General features: G+C 34.9%; 1 protein-coding gene across 1 annotated transcript in view; it reads right to left on the bottom strand.

Moving 5' to 3' along the window:
* The window catches only part of WDR17 (WD repeat domain 17), a 48505-nt gene extending 32493 nt beyond the window's left edge, over positions 1-16012 (bottom strand). Inside the window, exons 1-4 of the mRNA XM_009272344.1 lie at positions 15947-16012; positions 6490-6618; positions 5239-5422; positions 3226-3456 (exon numbers count right to left, since the gene is read on the bottom strand). Coding sequence (XP_009270619.1) covers positions 3226-3456; positions 5239-5422; positions 6490-6618; positions 15947-16012 — 610 coding nt within the window. The remainder of the gene's footprint in view (positions 1-3225; positions 3457-5238; positions 5423-6489; positions 6619-15946) is intronic.
* Positions 16013-22068: the final 6056 nt, after the last annotated feature.

The raw sequence follows: 22068 nt of genomic DNA, 5'->3' as shown, positions 1-22068 counted from the left end.
CCTTCTTTAACAACATCCCCTGCTTACATTTCAGTCCAGATTTTTTGTTGAATGAAAATCAACATTCAAATGAAAACCAAGAACTGACAACAAAGCAGAATTGTTATTTTTCAGTTAGCTTTACAAGGACTAAAGGCAAAAAGTCCTCGAGTGATCAAAGCCAGTCATGTTCAAACACTTCAGTCCCAAGAAAGCACAATCAACTGGTGGGGGAGTATGAATATCTAGGAGCTATTCAGTTTTACCCGTGCTTCACAAAAGAGTCTGGAAGCAAAGCTCATGGAAACCCTAACTGTTAAATTTTATTTTCCGTTAAAAGAAGACATCAGCACTGTGAATCATATAACTGAGTCACAGGTCATTTAAGTAAGCTGTGCTTATTTTGGGAACAAATGAAAGGTAAACTAGTACAGAACATTTGGCTCTACGTGACTGCACTGTATTTCTTTAAAAATAGGGTACTAATCTTAAATCCTTGCATTTTTTTTCTTCACACTAATTGTTCTGCTACATTAATGGATAGTCTGGAGTTAATTAAAAGAAAGTAGAGCCAGGAGAGAAAAGCCTAGGTAGATAACAATAATGAAAAAAAAGTTGTGTAGTCTGCTAATTATGTGGCAGTGACTCACACTTAAATAGAAAGACTAGAGCCTTCAACACGTCAATCACACTGAACTTTCAAGCAATTAACAAACTTGTGGATGTTCAGGTTCTCTCAAGATAGCGTTTTGTAGGATATCCTACAAAAGGATGGAAACCTTTAAAAGTAAGGAATAGGATTTTTTTTTTTTTAAATTGATTTCACTTGTGACAAACTAAGTTCTGGTTCAATAACAAGTCATTTTACACATTCTGACATGAGGTAGATGAGGGCTGAACTTTGATCTCGAAGCAAAAAATTAGCTTTCTATTCCTTACTGAAAAGTACCAATTCTTTGTGTCCCTTCCCCTCCCCCCCTTTTTTTTTTTAAATAGAGGGCCTATATTCATCCTACTGATACCACTTTCTTCTATGTATTGTTATTTTTTAAATGCTACCAATTACAAAAGTCAGATGAATTTTGACTATAAATTGCAAAATAGAAACCTGCAGTTGATAAAATAGGTAACTTGGATAACCCTACATTGTCAATTGTATCTGAATGTTAAGACACATATTAAAGTCATTTATGAAAGTGTAACCACAATAATGGTACTTACCTTTTATTATAGTGATACAATCTACTTTTCAATATTGCCTAATTTTGAAACATATTTTAATGAATTTATCTGTTCACCAAAATTTGTGATCTATTCTTAAATACATCTATGTTTTTATCTAAACAAATTCTTCGTCTTTTTCCAAAAGTGTAAAGAAAGCAAGTTAAAAGAAAACTAATACTGCTCTGCATTCTTTCAAAGTCATCATGATTGCTCCAATGTCGTTGTCTTAATTACAAGAATATAATCCTTTGAATTAAAATATTCAAGTTTCTTATTGCATGCAGGTCTGGGCTTTGAATGGCAGCTCTATGGTATTTCAATTAGTGGTTGTTCTTCTTGAATGCATCTGAATTTGTTGTACTAATTTATCCCACATAGTAAAATTTGCTACTCAGTTCTGACAATTAATTTGTAAGTAGACCTCTGCATATCAGTGACTTGTTACGTAAAATCAAATAAAAATCCTATTCGACTAAAGTTTTTTACACCCATTTCATTAAAAGAAGTGTGTTCAGCTTTAAAAAAGACTTAATATGATCTAACAGAAAGTGCACTACTTTTCTTGAATAGAATTTCACTTTCTCAAAATTAAACAGTTTAAAAACAAAAACCTGAAAAGTTCATTTTTAAAAGCCAAAGTGCAACATTTTCTTTTCAATTTTAAAGAAAATTGAAAAGAATATTAAGGAGAAGTAAACTGCACTACTTAAATCCAGCATTTTCAGTGAAAGAGTTCTGACAAAAATTTTCACCCAACTGTGTATAAACTTTCAACTTAATGAATATGTATAATATGTATAATACTACAATAATAATGAAAACTATCCTAACCACAAAGACAGGCAAAATTTCTGTGATAACCTAAACTCAATTTCAAGCTGATGCAAGTAGGTTTTTCCCCAGCAGTAATGGATAATTTTCAATAAACAAATTTTCATAGCAACTTGATTTGTACATATAAACCTGCCACTGCTGCTAGCTTTTTTAGCCAATATTATATTTGCATTTGCAGAACATAATTTTGAAATTTTAAATCCTCTTCCTTTATTTTTATTTTCATATTCAAAGACAAACTTCATAAAAAGTCTCGGTTCAATACATATTTAGAGGTTATCGTATTAAAATAGATTTTCTTTTCCCCAATGCCAATACTAATTCAGTCAGCACTACTGAAACAAGGGAATCTTTTCTCTGTGAAATCCTGAGTGACAACTTAGTAGAGTGAACGGAAGGAGAATAAATTTTGCATGGCTGTTGGAACATAATACTATGTAAAATTAACGCATCATTTAAAGAACAATTTTTCTCACAAAGTTGAAAATCAGTTTTTACTGGAGGAAAAAGAAGTAGCCAGAAAAAAAAATTGAAATAGTCCACGTAATACAGATAGCTGTTTTTGTAGAAAACTATTTAGGAAAGAGAGCTAAATTTTAGCTTCAAAGGAGCTTATCAACAAGACACCTTCATTAGCAGAATCCTGGACTATTTATAAAGTATGCACAAATGTGCTCGGCAGTTTTCAGACATAAAGAGATAAATATTTTCCCATATAGTCTTTGATATAACAGAATCGCGAAGATAATATGAAGCATGACATGAACTTCTACCTACAAAAATGTAGCGGACTCTAGAATATGAAGCAGAGGACTCTAGAACAAATGCAAGCAAAGTAAGAGACTAAGCGAAAGATTCAAGTCAGTCCATTCAGAAGAACAAACTTGCTGGGAAGTTCAGTAGAAGATCATGGCTGTTATCGTTCCCTAAAAAACCAGTTTATTGTACGTCGAAAATTGCAATGTTATCTTGGTCACAAAAGGGAGAAAATGCTCTGCACTCTATCTAAGAAAACATATTTTTGTGGTATGGACGGAGTAGGAATACTACGAACTAAGAACAAGTTTTATACATGTACATACATTATAAAACCTCAATGAAAGAAGTGCGGAATTACACAAGTATACAGAGACAAAAGTAATAGATACATACATATAAAAATAAATATTTTACCATATCAGTTTTTACCTGGCTGAAAAATAGATAGGCTTCCATCAGTATGTCCAAATACTACTTTTCCTTTTTTCTTTGGATGCCATCTAAACAGACTGATATCTGACAAGAAACTATGTGCTTCTCTATGTACGGTTACCCCGCTGTCAGGTCCTGAGATAGTCCAAACGTACAATGGACCTCTGTGGGACACAAATGCAACTGCATCACCTGCATTCCAGCACCAGCTAAGTGACGCAGGAATTCCTGAAACATACAAGTAAACCTTATAAGAACCAGGATATGAAATTCAGTGTATTACTGCTTGACCCAGTATCAGCAATTGTCTTGAAAAGCTGTAGAAATAATTATTCTACATAAAAATGATTAGACCAAAATTTAGACAACTCTGTGAACATCTTATGGTGTAAAAGTAAACTACACATATCCATAGGCAGGAAGTAGAATTATTTCCCAAATTATTTTAATACTACCTTGATGGGCTGTATTTTATGATACCTATACTCCATTAGTGCCAAAGACAATCACACATATGAAAGAGGATAAGCCTGATCCTGTAAACAATACTTTCATTCATTCACAATTCCATTCACCATTATGTTTTACCATAAGCTATTTGCGACTAAGCTGGTAAAATACTGAAAACATTAAAATGTCTATTTTTGCAAAACACAATTAAATTTAATTTAGAGATAACAGAGGCAGATATTTGTGACAAAATTGGAAAGCTAGCTCTGTAATCAAAGGGAACTCTCGATAGCTTCCTTCTGGATTTATTACAGTTTTCATTTAGTTGCCTAACACCTAACTGTAGGCATTCCAGCTTAAGGATTTTGACCTTAACATCTGCAACCCTCATTATCCTCATAATTTAATAATGTGTGTCTGAAGGAATAAATGACGGTAAGACGAACTCCTCAAGTTGAAAATTCAAAACTGTTTGTATTTAAACATTTTAATATGGCAGTGTCAAAGAGAGTAAAAGCAGCGTTAATAGGAGGTTTAAATATATTATCCTAAAAGTAAATTAGCTTTTAAAAAGTTTAAAATAATAACAACACTTCTTTCACACGTTGTCATTGGCTGAAGTAGTTTTTTAAACAAGCACTGTATTGAAAAATAAGTATCAGATTTTATATTAATACATAACCCGATACAATATTCCTTTTAGAACATATTAAATCAGTGTGGTTTTTCCTATTTATTCCTTTTGCAGGATATGCAAGATGTACAAGATTTTCAGAGGTATCCTAAATGCTCTGGAAAGAACAGAGTAGGGGGTCCCGAAATGTCTTAGAAGATCCTGAGATACTGACTGTTCTTGGGTTGCACCTATTTTCCAAGAATGCAAGTGTAGGAGTCAAGGACACCTGACAGAGATTGACTGTAAGAACAGAAATACAAGTACTAGTTTTGACTGGAGGGAAGGAATCTGAACTGGGCAGGGAAAGGTGACATCACAGACTTTTAACCCCCTAGACTTCTATGACAACCTCCAAATCAGCAGTTTCAAGTCCTGAGAGAAGATGCAGGTAGACAAGCATTAGGGTATTTAAACAAAAACTGTTTTTCAAATTCACTGACAATTTATACTCAAATCTATTGAAGGCTACGTTTTATTTGCTTTCGTTTCCATAAAGTTACCATGAAAACACACAAGGTTTAAAACTTAATTATTTATCCTTTTATACAATGATGGAAAAAACTGGGGTTTTTTTTCCCTGTTCAACAAGAAATCAGTGACAAACTTAATTCCTGAATTGGTCAAGTACTTGACCAATTGACCATTACAAGAAAAAAGAATAACCTCTTTCTTTACCAATTACTAGATGGTTCAGAGCAATTTACATAAACGCACTATCATTTTTTTCTAAAATGAACTGCAAAAACTCTGACAAGAATATCATGTTATGCAATTGTTAAACCTCTGGCCTACCAACTGCTTAGAATTTACCCTGTATCAACTATTTCTGATACCTGTGGATGAAAAAGCTGTATGGATCAAATAGATCTCCATGTTTGAAATACCTTTTGTATTGTCCAGCTTGGCCACAACTTTCTGTTCAGTCACATTCCAAATAATCACTAAGCTATCTGCACTGGCACTTGCAAACATGTCAGGATTGTGGGGACACCAAGATATGGCTGTGATTGTCTTCTTATGCTCAGACATAATTGCCCGGAGCTTGAATTCATTGTATCGATGATCCAGCTAAACAAAAAGTAAAATTCATTTTAGAAATACATATTTCATAAACTCACTTTAAGTACTGTTGGGTTGGAGAATAGTTCATATAACAGTAACAGACTTACAGATGAATTTATAGTGGATTTAACAATTGTTAGTACCTGACATCTCAATAAATTAAATTCTCATACATTTGACTTGGACAGAAAAGTTGTCAAATATTCAATTAGCCCAACCAGTTTTAACATAGTCTATCTTCTTTTCACTTATAAACTACTATATTCCATTAATAACTGCACTCAAACACAATCCTAAGATGCTTTATTTATAGGCATGGTAACATGGTAATTTAGTATCTGCAAGGGGTTAAATGGGATAGAATATGAAATGAGTTTGAAATCATTCTCATTTCTTAAATCACCTAGGACAATTAAAAAAAAAAATCAAATGCCCAAACCTGACACAGTTAATTTTGTTTATTTTAATCCCAATAGCAGTATAACTCATGAAGTTAAAATAAGCGTATCCTTTATTTCCTGACATATTTCTCAGCCTGAAAATTCCACGTCACAGCATTTCTACTTTTTTGTTACATGTTGATGTATAGTAACTGTGAACTTCAGAAGACCACGGTGCTGAGCAGTTCAGAAATGAAGAAAGTAATAACTTTTTCCAAACCAAAGAAAGGTGGACCACTGAATCAACAGCTTTGCACAGTGGATTAAACTACTTCAGAAGACTACTGTTACACTACAGCTTCAAATGAAACCATGGAATTGCTTCATTTCTCTCTCAGAACCCGCTCTTCTACCATTGCACTTCATTCATCTCAAGTGTTTGCTGGATTGAGAGCCTTTTAAGAATAATTCTTGACACATACAACTTCAAATCTAAAGTTTACAACAATCTTTTGCACTAGCTGTAACAAGGAGAAAAAATAATTTGGAAGGGGTATCTTGAATGGAAGATGGAGCTTTACGCAGACGTCATCTCAGCAGCAATCATACTTCCAAAAGCATTTATTGAAAAGGTTCAAAGTGAGATAGGCAATGTAAAAACGTAACTAGTCTGTTAAATAAAAATAAGCTTACCTGATAAATATAAATAGCAAGGGTAGCACAGTAGGCAAATCTGTCCCCACTAGCAGCACATACATCCTTGTTCCATGGTTGACATCCAGCAGCTAAAAGTCCCACTTGTTTAACTTGTGACATTTTTGCCTTTAAAACAGAAATTCATTACACTACAACAGGACAACAGAATGTTAAAGAACAGAATAACACATTTTTGTTCCCATAAATAACATATGTATATGTACCTTAAAAATATAGCTAGCCTTTATGTTTTAACAGCAACATCTTGTGTTTATGAGGTACAAATGAATGTATCTGAAATAAAGCCAAGCAGGTGTTCACAGGCTCTAGTGCTACCAAGAAAGGGATTTTAATGCCATTCACAGGAATCCATTTGGGAGGAAAAAAAGGGGGGACAGCACATGAAAACTTGAATAGTTCTTGATTTGTACTAGCCGAAGCTGTCCATCACTTTCATTTTCTTCTGCACTCTGGTTCAACACTTCATATATTACAGTGTAATGCCCTCTCTGCTCTCTTCTTCCCTTCATCTCCCCCCCCAAGACAGCTGGACAAAATAAACCATATGCTAATACTTTAAGTTAAGCAACATGTCTAAAAAGGACTTCAAACCATTTGCATAGAACAACTATGCATTACTTATTATCATCATCCTTTTTGGAGAAGCTTTCTAAATTTTCTTCATAATTACTGTTTAACAAAAAAGTTGAAGTAAACTGTGGAAAATAAAAAGCAAAGCTTAGTGTAACATTACTGCATTACTGTATAGCAAACTATGCCTTCACTGTCCAAAACAAGTCTCAAACTACCAGCTCTGCTCAGAATGAGGCAACAACTGACTTTAACACAAAAACACAAGAAATGCTTCGCTGGGCCAGACCAATTATCCACCTAGCACGTATTTGATTCACGATAATGTCAAAATGTTACTTAGAACACAGGAGCCTGGCCATTTTTCTATGATCCATTTACATACTCTACTACGACTAAGAATGCACACATTTGCAAAGGTATTGTTAAAACTTAACTCCTGGGTGGGTTGTACAAGATGACCTCCAGAGGTCCCTTCCAACCTCAACTGTTCTGTGATTTAAGAAAACGTTCAAAATGAGCCTTGTTGCATTTATTTACAGCAGACAAGTAGGGAAGGCCATCGGTTTTTACAGAATCTCTGAATTCACTTAGAAACCAGTCTTCATGTGATACAAATGTCCCAGGTTCAAGCCAACTGTCAACTGATGAAATGCCTGCTCCATGAACCTGCAGAAATAATTGTGGATTTACCACCACTATAGAAGGCTCCAGTGGCCAAACAACTGCAACTGAGGTTGACAAGGATGACTAGGTGGATCACAGCCTGCAACAGTGTGGTGATCCAAACAGTAGAACATGGTCCAAATAGCTGCAAAAAGGATTCACCACTTCTGCACACAAGTTCAATCAATGCAAACAAGGTTCCATGAGCATGACTGAAAGTACTACCCATACACAGGATATTTAGATAACCCATAGCTGAAACCTCTTCGTACATATGACTTCAGCTGGGCTAGCAGCAGAATCCTAACACAGGAAAACAATTGTACTTGCATCAGTGAGAGCTCCTGCAGAAAAGAATCTTCTTGTGCAGATTGGTGAAGGACAATTCTGCTGAGTTTCACCATACCACTGAGTGCTTCAGCATGGGCTAAGGTAAGGTCCAGACATAAAAATTTACGCCTCCAACTATGTTATAGAATGTCTCGTTTAAGGACACGTTTATACTGGGGATAGATTAGGGACATTATGTGGAAGAAAATTACATGGAGTATAGAGGATGGGATGTTTAGGTCAAAGAGCTGAGACTGTAATCTTTAAAGACAAGGAGAGTTATATTCAATTTACCAAGCGTTAGGTACATTTTCAAGCCCCACAAAGGAAAGGGAATTAAAAAGAAAAAAAGGAGACTTCAAACGCAATCAAGTATTTTGAGGAAGCAACTGTTGATTAAGTGCAAGGGTTAGTTATGCAATGCATTGCTGTGTAACAGCTTTAGGAGAGATATGTTGTCTGCAGATCACTTTCCACCTACTTGATATCAACTGTATGGAGGGGGAAATATTTATCTGAATGACATTAGTGTTAAGGTGCATTTAGAAGAAGCTTTGTACAAGTATGGCAATAGTGACCGATAGGTTTCCTTGGGTACTACAGGTCAATATTGACAAAAAGCATATTATATAAATATTAACAAAATTTCATTTTACTGCATATATACAAGGGATGAAAATGAAATCGAATTATCATTTTATCTTATTTTTCTTATATCTGCTTGGGGTATCTACTTAGCAGATAAATATTAATGAATAAATATAAGAAGCAATTTCCATGAGGTTCTCTGTCTCTCTCACTTTGGAAAGAGTGAAAGAAAAAAAAAATTAAGAAAGACTTATTTTGGGTGCTTCTTAGCAGAAGGTCAGGAACAGATTGAACCTTTGGGACTGACCATCTCAAAGATATCACTGAGTGTAGTTATAGAGCTTAAAGGTTCTGACTGAGTTCTAAATGCCTAAAGAAAATGAAACACCCATGTCTAACCTCTGAAAATTTTGGTAAAGGAGACTGTAAAACAATAGAACAGAAATATACAGAAAAACATCACAAGATACAGCTCTGCTGCAGACTAGTGCTTTGGCTATTAGACTTCCTTTCTGTCTCTGCCAACAATTCTTTTGACTTCTGCAGCAAATAAATTATAGATTCTAGAGAGAACAGTTCTATAAATCGCATCACCTTGCAGTTCATTTGGAATCCATCTCATGTTATAAATGACATGAGTCCCACAGAAAGAAATGTATCTTATTAAATAAAAAAACCCCCCCCCCCCCCCCCCTCCACCACAAAGTGACAAAAAATAGAGTCCAAATTTCTGATTTTGCCATTTAGTGTTTTTTTACTGTTTAGTAAAATTACAAATTCCAGAGAACCCTTCTGTGCAATTGAAGTATCAATAAAAAAACCCCCCCCCCCCCCCCCCTCCACCACAAAGTGACAAAAAATAGAGTCCAAATTTCTGATTTTGCCATTTAGTGTTTTTTTACTGTTTAGTAAAATTACAAATTCCAGAGAACCCTTCTGTGCAATTGAAGTATCAATCACATATATTCAGAAATATTTGGATTTGGGGCATTCAGAACTGCACCACAGACTTTTCCCAGTCACAATGAAAAAATAACTGGCACCATTAAGAACCACTTTTTCTGAAATTAAAGTCATCCAGCTGATTACATAAAAATTTATTGAAATGCAGAATAATACTGGAAAACAGAACTCTTGGTTTCCGCTCTTGATTCCAGGGAAAATGATGGTTAAAACACTAGGTATGTCAGCAAACAGATAAAGAACATTAAAAAAGGCATGGTGAAGTAGAAGAGAATTAGATGTACAATATTGGATTATCATAGGTTTAGTTTGTAGGTTTACTGCATCTAAGATGGATTAAAAGTTAACAACTTTTAGACACTAAGAGTGCACAAATATTTATTTCGTAGTTATAACAGATTTGTCTCATTTTGTACAGATCTTCTTTTTTACCTTCTCATATGGGAGCTAAGAGGTTCCTGATTTGATGAAGTTTAATCTGTAAGAAAATATTATCTTAAATCTTGTTTAAATTGTGGTTTGATTACAAGTAAAATTGATTGTAAAGTTAAGATCTCTTACAGATGCTAAAACAGAATTCCACAAATGTTTCTTTCAGAGTAACAACAGATTTGTCGTGGAGGATTCTGCAGTAATCTGTATAAAAAAAAGTTTCTGTTAATATATTCAGTAGATCTTCCTTTTTGCCTTGGTATGAGAGAGGGAAGTTATTCCTGACTACATGAAATCTCATCTATAGGAAAATCCTATTCTAAGTGGCTGAGAATAAGGAGGATTCCATGCCTAAGTGCTGCAATCTACAACAAAAAGAAAAAGGTCCTCTACACTGGATTTACAATTACCATGATCACACAGAACAGATTAGCACTCTGGGTTTGGAGATAGCTCCACTACTAATGCTACTATTTCCATGTTTTCCATGCAGCTGATTAACAATGAAGATGCTTTTATGCATTTTTTTCATGTCATCAGGACACCTGCATAGTTTAGGGTATTGCAATGGTTTCCAAACACATACATCACTTGATTAGAATTCAGGCTAGATTAATCATGACCAAAAATCATTGTCATCAAATGGCTCTAAAATTATTTCAGCCTAGTTCTAAATGTATGTCTGTAAGCATTACTGGATATGTCATACTGAGTACTGTATTTGAAATAGAAGAACACATTTGTCTTCTCTTTGTTCTACATTTACATTCAAGACAAAAGGTAACTTTAATATGTTTTTTTAAGAAATCCACCAATAGAAGCCTCATTCACAAGTTTTAAATTAAACCAACCATTTTTTTGATAATGTACTATTTTTCTTGAAGTCTGATATTCAAATGAAAATGTCTCCTAAATCAGATCAACATTTAGATGAAAAATGCTGCTTTGTGATATATCATTATTTCTTTGAGTTAATAATTCATGCTTAAGAAGCATTATTAAACTTTGATTCTTCATATAGATTTTTCCTACTTAAGTATATGTAAAAAAATTTGTATGTAAAATATTCTGAAGTGTATTATAGAAAGGAATTTGCACTTTATTTACTAATATTTGCTGTTTTAAACTTGTTAATATTTCCTACTCCTTGTAATGAGTTATATACTGTTTTACAAAGAATTAAGAAGCACTTGCTTTGAAATTCAGTACAATAGTATCTAGAAGAAGAAATTACAATTGTGTGGCATACTGACTGTTATTCTCTTGTAAGTGCCATGCATCAAAGCAGTTTCCTGAAGATCTTTTCAGACATTATAGATTCAGACAATTATAGATTTCTGTTGAACATACTTCTAGTACAAGGGAAAAAGCAGCATTCATCAGAACAGCCTGAGTAAAATGACAGAAAACTAGAAATGCAATATAACTGCATAAAGAGATATATATGTATGATTTCACACATGTTGCATTTTTATACAATGGACATTTTTCATACGTTGTTTAAAAAAGCATTTCATTTCAAAATAAGGGATGTATAAGTAATTATATTGGACTCTTAAGTATACACAGAAAAAAATTGTGTATGTAGAAAATGTATACCACAGTGGGAAGCTACCAAAGGATGGCCACAGTTTCCAAGGAGATGAAGGGAAGAGGGAGGACAACAAAAACCTTCTTTTCAATTGGAATGAACAGCAACATTCTAAGTTGTTCCTTGTTGCTAAATATAGAAAAAAACACATTAAACTGAAATTCTCTGTACCACAGAGTTAGTGTTATTTAAAAATAACAACTGAATGGACTAGATACGTAGACATGGGTATATATCAATAACAAAGATAAATGCCTAATAATCCCTACCTTAGCAAAGGTATCATTTTTTGTAAACCACTTAAGAATTTCCATGTTTATTCCAATACCTTGCTGCTTCCAAAAATGCAAAATCTTGCTCTGGTTGTAGAATGAAATCACTTTACTTGACAGATGAAGGAGCTAAACCTTGATGTTCACAGAATAATGCAGTTACTAAAGGATGCAGGAGAAAAGACTGAGCATTGTGTGACACCACACACACAAAACGGCAGTGTCAGTAGCCTGGCAACTGCAGCTCTTTAACAGGCACCATTTTAATTTTAACCTAACTCCTTTTTCTCTGCTTCAGCTACTCAGGGTATTTCATTGCTCGTTGTATTTCCCAATTGTACTACAACAACATTTACAGAATAATAACAGCTCTTTAATTCCATCACTTAGCACCCTTCAATTATCAAGAGATGTGCATGCATGTTATAAGTATTCATAAATCTATAACCATCAAGCACAAGCAATAACCTATGCTTATATTGCTAGCAATTGTGGTCTATATGGTGTATGACCTGTCCAAATGAGGACATATGCAATATGGCATGCACACAAAAGTGAATATACAGTATCCTTATATTAAACAATATGCTTCTGTATATATAAACTCCTAGTTTCTGAACAGCTATGTGTAGTAAAGTGCTAGTGTCCTCTGCTTCTGTTCATTCTATTGTCACTATCTTCCAATTAAGTTTGTACGTTTTCTTATGTGGAAAGCTTGCTGTCACTCCTGTATATTTGACATATAAAACTGTTATATCTCATCCAGACTACTGTCCCCAGGTACCAGTATTTTTGTCAATATGTCAGTGACAACGTAATAATTAAAGATCTTCTTTAATGATATAAAAGTGATGTCTCCTTAAAGACCCTGGGCATATTTACCCATGTTTGTGGAAAATCCATTGGAGATGAAAATGTGACCTGTGAACCATGGAGTTTCAAATTCATTACCATATCCAATGGGACCAGTTTGAAACACCAGATAATGGACAAAAAATTTATCTAGTAAAAACATGAAGGTCTTCAAACCTACCAAGAAATCTCTGCATGTCTGCAAGACACAGCAGAAACCAACTTCTTCCTGAGTGTGCCTGCCTCAATAGCACAGAGTCTCACGTAAGAACATAAGCATAATTAGTATTAGCCCTCTTCCAATGGGGCTAGAAAACACCAAGCACATTATAGCCATGTTAAGAAATTAAGTTCTGATTATTATGTCCAGACCCATGAAATAAAGGATAATTGGAAATATTCTGGTACATATGCAACTTAAAAGCCAATAGAAAAATTAAATTTACTAAGACTAAACAGAGCAACGGAATTTCCAAAAACTTTAATGTTTCTGGAATGAGCATTTAAGAAGTTAGTACATTTTCTAAATTCTATTCTATGCTATCTATCCATTACACTAAAATGTATTTATATCTATTACTTTATGAATCTGGGGAATCTCAAAAGTAAAAGTAAGCACATCAGAAGATGAGAAGAAATCGTATACTATGAAAACTTTGACAATATGTATATTGTCAAAGATCAGCTGTCATGGATTTTGATAGATCCATAGGAAAAAAAGGCTAGAAATAAAGAAATAGATGGCAGTGTCATATTTCAGTTATAATTTCTTAAGAACCAGGTATCTCAGTATCATTTGAGCTACTCCCTTTAAACAAAAATTCTTCCTACTTTGCGTGAAGAACCACAAAATGCTAAAGAATTTTCAGTTCTTGATGTGGACAATCAAACTGCAGTTGCTAATGTAAGTCTCTAAATAGTCTTACTGAAACTGTACACACACTACTTCAAGCAACTGCTTCTGGGCAAAAGATGAGCAAAGACTGATTACATTAATCATGACAGTCACAATGTAGAATAATGTAGAATAATCATGTAGGTTTATGCATATACTGCTCTAAACAAAAGCTAAGCCCTTCATACTTCCCAGCAGGATTTAACCTAGATAGTCTACTGCTTGTTAAAGTGTTAGGTTGGTTGCTAGTTTACCACTGAGCAGTATAGACAGTTTGCATGCTTCTCTGCAAAAATTAGAATTTTTTTTTCTACTTTTGTATACCATTCATGGCACACAGACAATCTGTGGCTCCTGGAGAAACAGAAGATTAACCAGAGACAAGAAGAGAATGCCTTGGACAAGGCTTTGAATTTCAGCAAGATTCTTCAAAAACACCAGAAGCCTCAGCTAGACTCTCACAATCAGCATTTGCAGATGACATTTCCTAACTTACGATAACCTAACAAGAATTCAAAATGAGTGCATTCAGTTATCCAGATGCTGACTAGGAAAAGAACATTAATTATTATTTAAAAGATCATTTTAAATGAACAAGTGTTCTACTAGTGTTCACCGACATTTTAAACCTCCACAATAAACCCAGAGCCAAATCACTACTAGAATTGATTTAACCATAGTATCTTTGGCTTCACAAGGGAAGAAGTCCTAAAAATGTTGTGGATCTCTGGCTGAAGTTTGGAAAAAGTTTGGATTTGAAATCACAGCCTGAGACCGTATTTTACAGAAACAAACACTTGAAATTAAAAACATATATTAATCCTAGATAGATACCCTGCTTAGAAAACCTAAGGCCAACAATTTAACATTAAAAAAATCAACTTGGGATAAGTCTTACAAAAGAGTGGTTTTGACTGTCTTGACTACACTATTTGTACAGTTTAACTAAAATATCCTTTATTGTGCAACTTTAACAAGATAATCTAAAGAGCAATACTAGGGTTTGAAACAGAGCATGGAGAAATGCTGGTATTCCTAATAATACATCACTAGGAATGTTGAACTATGTACCTAATCAACCAAAGACATCATACATAGCAGTGGTAACAAACCCATAATCTATAGAGTATCGGATAGTCATATGGTACCAGAAATCTAGTTTTCAGATACTGTGCGTAATACAAAGAAATACATACAACCATGTCTGATCTCAGTATAAAGCATCTAAGACCCTTTGCACGAATTTTATTCTCATCTTCCAACCCAGAGCTACCACAATCACCAGAAGATTGCTTTTCTGCTGGAAAATTGCAAAGACAACACTTCTGATTTCAGATAAAGTTACTTCTTGACACATCCTGCGCCTGAATCCCTGATGAGCAGCTATTAAAAGATAACTCCACATCTGAAACATTCATATTATGAGTGACATGTAAAATGAGAACAGAGGAAAAGTATTAAAATCTGCTGGTTTTTAATACTTATGAGCATATAACTGGCATTACCAAGTAATACACAAGAATACAATTAAAGCAGCTGCTGGCCCTTATGTTTCAGTAGCATCTCCTGCATTCTGACTCAATAGCTGAGCATATACTATCAAAACGAGAACTAGAAATTACAGAAATACATGGTTACATAAAAAAGCTTGATACAGTGAAAGAAATGTGACTTATATTCACTTTCCACCATAAATCTATGAAAGCAGCAGTAGATCAAGCTTGCCCAAGGCATGCAGTTAATAAACATTAAAAGAAATCCAAGATATCCTGCAAATGTTGCTATAGTAATGACAACTCCTCCTTGGAAAATTGTTAATAAAAATATACAGGTATCCAAAGTACAAACTGGAAATGACCCTAGGTGAATTTAATATCTTCCAAATATTTTTGTTCTACTCAATTACTGCTTGTAGTTATTTTACTCCATGCACAGTATATTAATTCCTCCTAATACAAAAAAAATTAAATGCTTGATTTCTATCTCATTACATATTAAAGAATTACTACTCATTAAATTATGCAACCTAAAAAATGCAAGTAGGTGGCCACCAAACTTCCAATATCATTTATCCAGCTAGCAACATTAATTTTCAAAAAACTCATTTTAGATGTGCTTATCTACGATTCAAGATCTCATTAAAACTACTAAAAATCCCTTCTCAGTACCACTATGGGAATATTACTTTTGGTACTAGTAATATAATAAACAGCAGCTTAAAGAAGAAAAATATAAGGAAGTAAAAGAGAAAATGTTAATTTAAACAATTCTTACTCGTTGTTGTCCTTCATACCAATCATCTTCATCAAACCAGTGGGAAATATAAGTCATCCAAGCCATGATAGAAGGCACAGTTGAAATAAAAAATACAGAACCTGAACACATGTAAGTACGAGTCCTGTGCTAAAATTTACTCAAAACTACAAGCTACCCAAAAATCAGATCTGAACTCTGTGATATGATTCTACATTAACAAGCTTTACATTCATAAATATATAATCTGAAATACTTTTAGCAGAAATTTAAATGCTATATGTATTGGATTCTGAACTGGAAAACAGAAATCAACACTAAAACAATTACTAGATTATATATTCCAGTATTTTAAATTAAAGCAGGTTAGTGCTTCTGAGCTCTGAAAATGAGGTGCTGTTTGAGTCATTCTCATTCGTCTCCTAAAAAATTATTTTCTCTCTTTTCAAATGTATTGTCTGTAAGAAATGTGGTTCAGTGCACAAAAGCTTGTATTGAAATGTAAAATACCTTCAGAATCATGGGAAGTGATATGTTTTCCTTATGTAGGGAGTGGTTTCAACTGGCATAGTAGGAGGGGCCACCACCATTATCACAAAGGCCGAACATCTTATGTTTAACAACATTTTTTTAAAAAGGGAAAAAAAGAGAAAAAAAGATCTGCATCTCCGTTGTTCACAGCCAGCAGAGCCTGAAGGGCTCAGCTACAGCCACCAGCACTGGCTGGGAAATGTAAGAAGCCTATTTTTCACTAATTCATCAGAATGCATCTGCTTCTTTTCTCTCCCTCGAGAGAGTTTCACATATCTGACTGTGTTTATTCCTTCTGCAGCTAATTATCCTTTTTTGGTATGCTCCCAATTTTCACATCAGATTTCACAGTGCATTATACATTGAAAACAAGAGGTAAAAAAGAGAGATAAAAGCTGTATTGCTCACACCACAATTCAGTACTGCAGCAGCACACTTCATCAGCTGTGCTGTTTAGGAGACATTATCATACAAATCTTCCTGACTGCATGGTTGCAGCAACTACCAAATCCACAACAGAGATTATGGAGAACTAAAAAACCCCAGTTTCTCAAGAAATCTAGAACCCAGACAACCTCTGCCTTTCTGTACTGGATCAATGAGCTGTTTCCCAAAATTGGTAACATAATTAATGCAAAAGCTAGACTGTGAAGCCAATTGTTCAATCAAGAAATAAACAAAGCAAAGTAGGAAAAGAACAGCTGGAAGTACCAGATATTAACCTGGACTTAGTGGTCAACATGACTTATCATTTCCAAAGAGCAATTCAGTGTTCATTACCAGTCCTACTCTAGCACACAGTTTCCATCAAGGCTATTGTATAAGCAAGCTACGTTCTCAGATACATAGCAGGGAAATAAAGAAAAGCAGTAATACTTTTGCTTTCCAACCTCTTACTCAGAAATTATGACACCCAAGGAAAAAAAAAAAACCAAGCCACACACACAAAATAATAAAAATTTAAATCAAGACACCCACTATATTTATGGAAAGCAGCATTCCCAGATTAGCAGATTTTTTGTGGTTCTACAGTCCTCCAGATAAATGTATACATACACAAGAACATACAGAGGAACTTCCCACCGTACTGCTGAAATTTTTCAGATTACTTGCCCTTTCAGACTTCGGCTCAAACATACACAATGCAAAGTGCACAGAATTGCATGGTCTCATAAACTATATGGGAAACATAGAATTAATTCAGACACCTCTATTCATACGGCTGAAGAAAAGTCTGACCATATCCATTGTCTATGACTAAATGATAAAAATGTTACTGATGTACCACTCCTATGAACAAAAATTTTACAATTTGCTAAACAAATCATATCCACATTATTACTGCTTGTTACATCCCAAAATCACGGTTTCAAATAAATTAATACTAGCACATTTAGGAAAGCCTTTGCTTTCACGCTGCTCTGTCCCTTTATAAGGGCACATAGCATCATTCAGAATCTTGAGCAAAGCATTACATGTAGTTCAACAGTAACAAATTTCTTTCTGTTTTACACCAATAGCTGTCCCACAATGTATGTGAACTGAATTTTCTAGTCTCAATACCAACCTGTTAGAACGATGAGCCTCTCAAGAGAGACTAACACCGTGGTTCACATTTAGTTTCAGGATCATCAGGGAAGCACGGGCTAAATGAATATGGATACTCTATTATCCTTTCAGTAAACTGGTGATATCTTCAGCTCAAAGGTACAGACACAATTAAAATCTTCACAGGATAGCGGGTGGGAACTTAAACTGCTAAAAACAATCTGTTACAGTTACCTGTAAATAAAGTAAAAAGCTTTGTGCTAAATTATACTTGAAAAATAAAGACAAGAAAGACTAGCAGGTGCAAATGCATCATGGGTCCATTATATTTGTTTGCCTATTCCATCATTCATTTCCAACTGCTGGAAAAACTATTTTACTATACGTATAATAATACTCCAGTGAAGGATGAATGAAACTCCGTGTATTAAATATTACAATAAAAATATGAAAAATCTCAAAGCATTCCATCCCTTAATTTTTTATAATTAAGGTTAATCTTATTAAATGTTTTATAAATAACTTAGTATGCACTTAACCTAAAGCCCAGTTGGTACATCTAGTTAAGTGTTCTTTGTTCTCACTTTTAAGGACAACAAAATGTACTCTGATGTCAGAGTGAAAAAAATGAATTTTTGTTCAAACATTGCATGTTAATAAGGAATTTTAATAGATCAGACCAAAAGAGACATCTTTAAGGTGTCTACAGACGTACAATAGATTGCCCAATAAATGTATTTGCAATATTCCAGAGGGAATAAAAAGATAAAACAGATCGTTTCATGCAGAAACAATTGTTTAATTCTTGAGCTGACACGAGGAAATGGTATGAAGCTGCATCAGGGGAAGTTCAGGTTGGACATTAGGAAAAGGTTCTTCATTGAGAGGGTGGTTTGTCACTGGAACAGGCTCCCCAGGGTAGTGGTCACGGCACCAAGCCTGTCAGAGTTCAAGGAGCGTCTAGACAATGCTCTTGGTCATATGGTTTAGTTTTAGATAGTCCTGCGAGGAGCGGGGAGTTGGACTCAATGTTCCTTATGGCTCCCTTCCAACTTGAGATATTCTATGATTCTATGATCAAGCCTATGCTGCAGACATTTCACAATTCTCCCTTTGGAACTAGGTACTCTCATTTCAGCAAGCGATAGAATCATTTTACACTTTTCAGAGTCAGGACTTAACTCCTAGAGGGAACATTCTGGTAAAGTAACTACATTTTAGAAACTAAAGTTGTTATGCATATATAGTAACTAATACGTAAATATATGATACAACAAGAATAATATTATCAATGTATGTTACAAGTCAAAAAGGTCTATTACGATTTAGCACTCACAAACATTAACTTCTTGTCATTTGAGGTGGAAATTGCACCTCAATGGGAGGGACTGGGGAGCTCGAGAGCGTACCAGCAGCTGCCTGGATGCCCAGCCAGCCAAGCCCGCCAGCAGAGGGCGGTATAAACGGCAGAGACACCGGCTCCCACAGCTGCGCCCTCGGAAACCGGGAGCTACAGGGATTCAAAGCAGCTTGCTGAGGCAGGAGGAGGAGTACAAACGAGGCAGATGAAGCAGACGGATGGAGTACAGGAGGTAGCGCTGCTCATATAAGGCATTTCCACTTATACGTACAAGCAACTCCTACGAGGGTTGTAATGCATGTAGCCAGCACAATTCTAGGATCTGCTATCACAAGCAGCTATGTGCCACTGTAGAATATAGTGACTGAGCAAAAAACTTTTGGAATCCTTCACGTAAGGTGTTGATACTGGGGAAAAAAGGTCTATACTTTATGCTAAACATTTAATTTTTTTTTTCCAGCTTTACCAGTTGGTAACATGGGGAAGTGATCGTACCCCTGTACTCAGCACTGGTGAGGCCGCACCTCGAATACTGTGTTCAGTTTTGGGCCCCTCACTACAAGAAGGACGTTGAGGTGCTGGAGCGTGTCCAGAGAAGGGCAACGAGGCTGGTGAGGGGTCTGGAGAACAAGTCTTATGAGGAGCGGCTGAGGGAACTGGGACTGTTTAGCCTGGAGAAAAGGAGGCTGAGGGGAGACCTCATCGCTCTCTACAACTACCTGAAAGGAGGTTGTAGCGAGGTGGGTGTCGGTCTCTTCTCCCAAGTAACTAGTGACAGGACGAGAGGAAATGGCCTCAAGTTGCGCCAGGGGAGGTTTAGATTGGACATGAGGAAAAATTTCTTTACTGAAAGAGTGGTGAAACATTGGCACAGGCTGCCCAGGGAAGTGGTTGAGTCCCCATCCCTAGAGGTATTTAAAAGACGTGTAGATGAGGTGCTTAGGGACATGGTTTAGTGGGCATGGTGGTGTTGGGTTGACGGTTGGACTTGATGATCTTAGAGGTCCTTTCCAACCTTAATGATTCTATGATTCTATGTACAGTCTCAGAAATATTGAGATTGTAGAGTAAATTTCTTCTCAAGTTTATGAGCATCATCTGTCAAGGATAACAGAAATTGTATATATTCACAGAACTACTGTCTGAAGAACACTGTCCGAAGTGATAATGGATCAATCCAGCCACCAATACAAGGTTCTTTAATCCTTATTTGGATTCCCAAACCAAATTTTTCTCAAAAAAGTTGAATATTGAACAGTTCAATGTGATTTCAGGATCAGAATCGTCTTCTAGCTTCAAGTAGGAGAAGATTTAATTCCAAGTGAAGACTTACTTTACTGATGATGACAACCTTCGATTACCTTAAGCGTGGACATTAGGCAGGACAGAAAGCCCATATACTATGAAATTTCCTCTAAGATACAATCCAGCAGGAGTAAGATAGTAATTGGGTTTTGCCAACTGCTTTTAATGACTCTACCTTATATGATAATAAGGAAGGATGTGCAATCTGAGAATAGTGACAGTGGAGGTTAGTACCTCCAGTACCGCAAATAAAACAGCTGAATACTTGGCCCCAAAGTTTGATTGGCTGGGCATAAACACAAAAAACCCTAAAACAGTCAGAAGGATAAAATGGAAGTGATGTTGTAAACTGTGATGCTTTAGGATAAGAACATTACAATGTGTGGTTAAAGATTAGCACTACAAAGGTCAAGAATTACAAAAAAACAAACAAAATAATCAAGGTTTATCTTCTATTTGTATTTGATATGAAAGCTGATCTTTCTTCTGGACACTTCAGAGCAGATATTTTTATATTATGAGAGTAAGCTACTACCTTGCTCTCTACAAAGATATGACCTTAAAAAAAATCTGAAAGGAGATGCTGAAGAGTATAGTGGCCTCAATCTCTACACACTAAAACATATTCCTACATACAACATACATATATAGTTTACCTAGAAAACAAAGGATAAAAGATTACATTTGAAAATAATGATCTAAATGCCATTGGAATGAGCAAGCTGATACTATTCTCCCATGTTATCTGGCAATATCTGAAGTCAGCAATACATTTCAGTTATGAAGAAGTATCTTCAAGAACGGAAGAGAGGTAAGAAACCTCTCTATCTTGATCTTCCACTTTTGCCACCAAATTTGCTATTAATCTGTAGTTGATATACTGTGCCAAATCAACCATGCACTTATTTTTTCCAAATACATTTCTAACCACTGTTTATGTTTCTGCTTAAGTCTGATATAGAGAAATATTTAGACATTTGCCTGTATAATTTCTTTAAAAAGTCAGATTTGGTATATTCTTGCCATAAATCAGTAGCATTAAATATGTTTCAAAATTAAGAATTATTTTCAATTAATTGACTATATTTACACCTCAGAAATTGGTATTTTAGTAAGCTTGTCTCCAGATTCACTGTACCCAATTTTTTATGACATTATTTCCTTGTCAACCCATGTAGACATTATTTCATAGTATGTCCCATCCTAGCACTAAAAATTATCTACCGAATGACTATATACTAAAGATTAACATGCTACAACTTTGCATTTTCTCTTTTGACACATTTTGAAGCCACGAAATTCATTACAGGAATTAATGTCTTTGTAACAAAAAACACACAACAAAAAAACCCAAGTACAAAATACTTTAAAAAATCCTTAAATTACAAGAGTATAAAAA

This window comes from Aptenodytes forsteri, unplaced genomic scaffold (assembly GCF_000699145.1).
Source record: "Aptenodytes forsteri isolate BGI_AS27 unplaced genomic scaffold, ASM69914v1 Scaffold13, whole genome shotgun sequence".
In the NCBI taxonomy this organism is placed as follows: domain Eukaryota; kingdom Metazoa; phylum Chordata; class Aves; order Sphenisciformes; family Spheniscidae; genus Aptenodytes; species Aptenodytes forsteri.
Note: the sequence above shows the minus strand (reverse complement) of the source record. Positions and strands in the feature narration are given on the sequence as shown.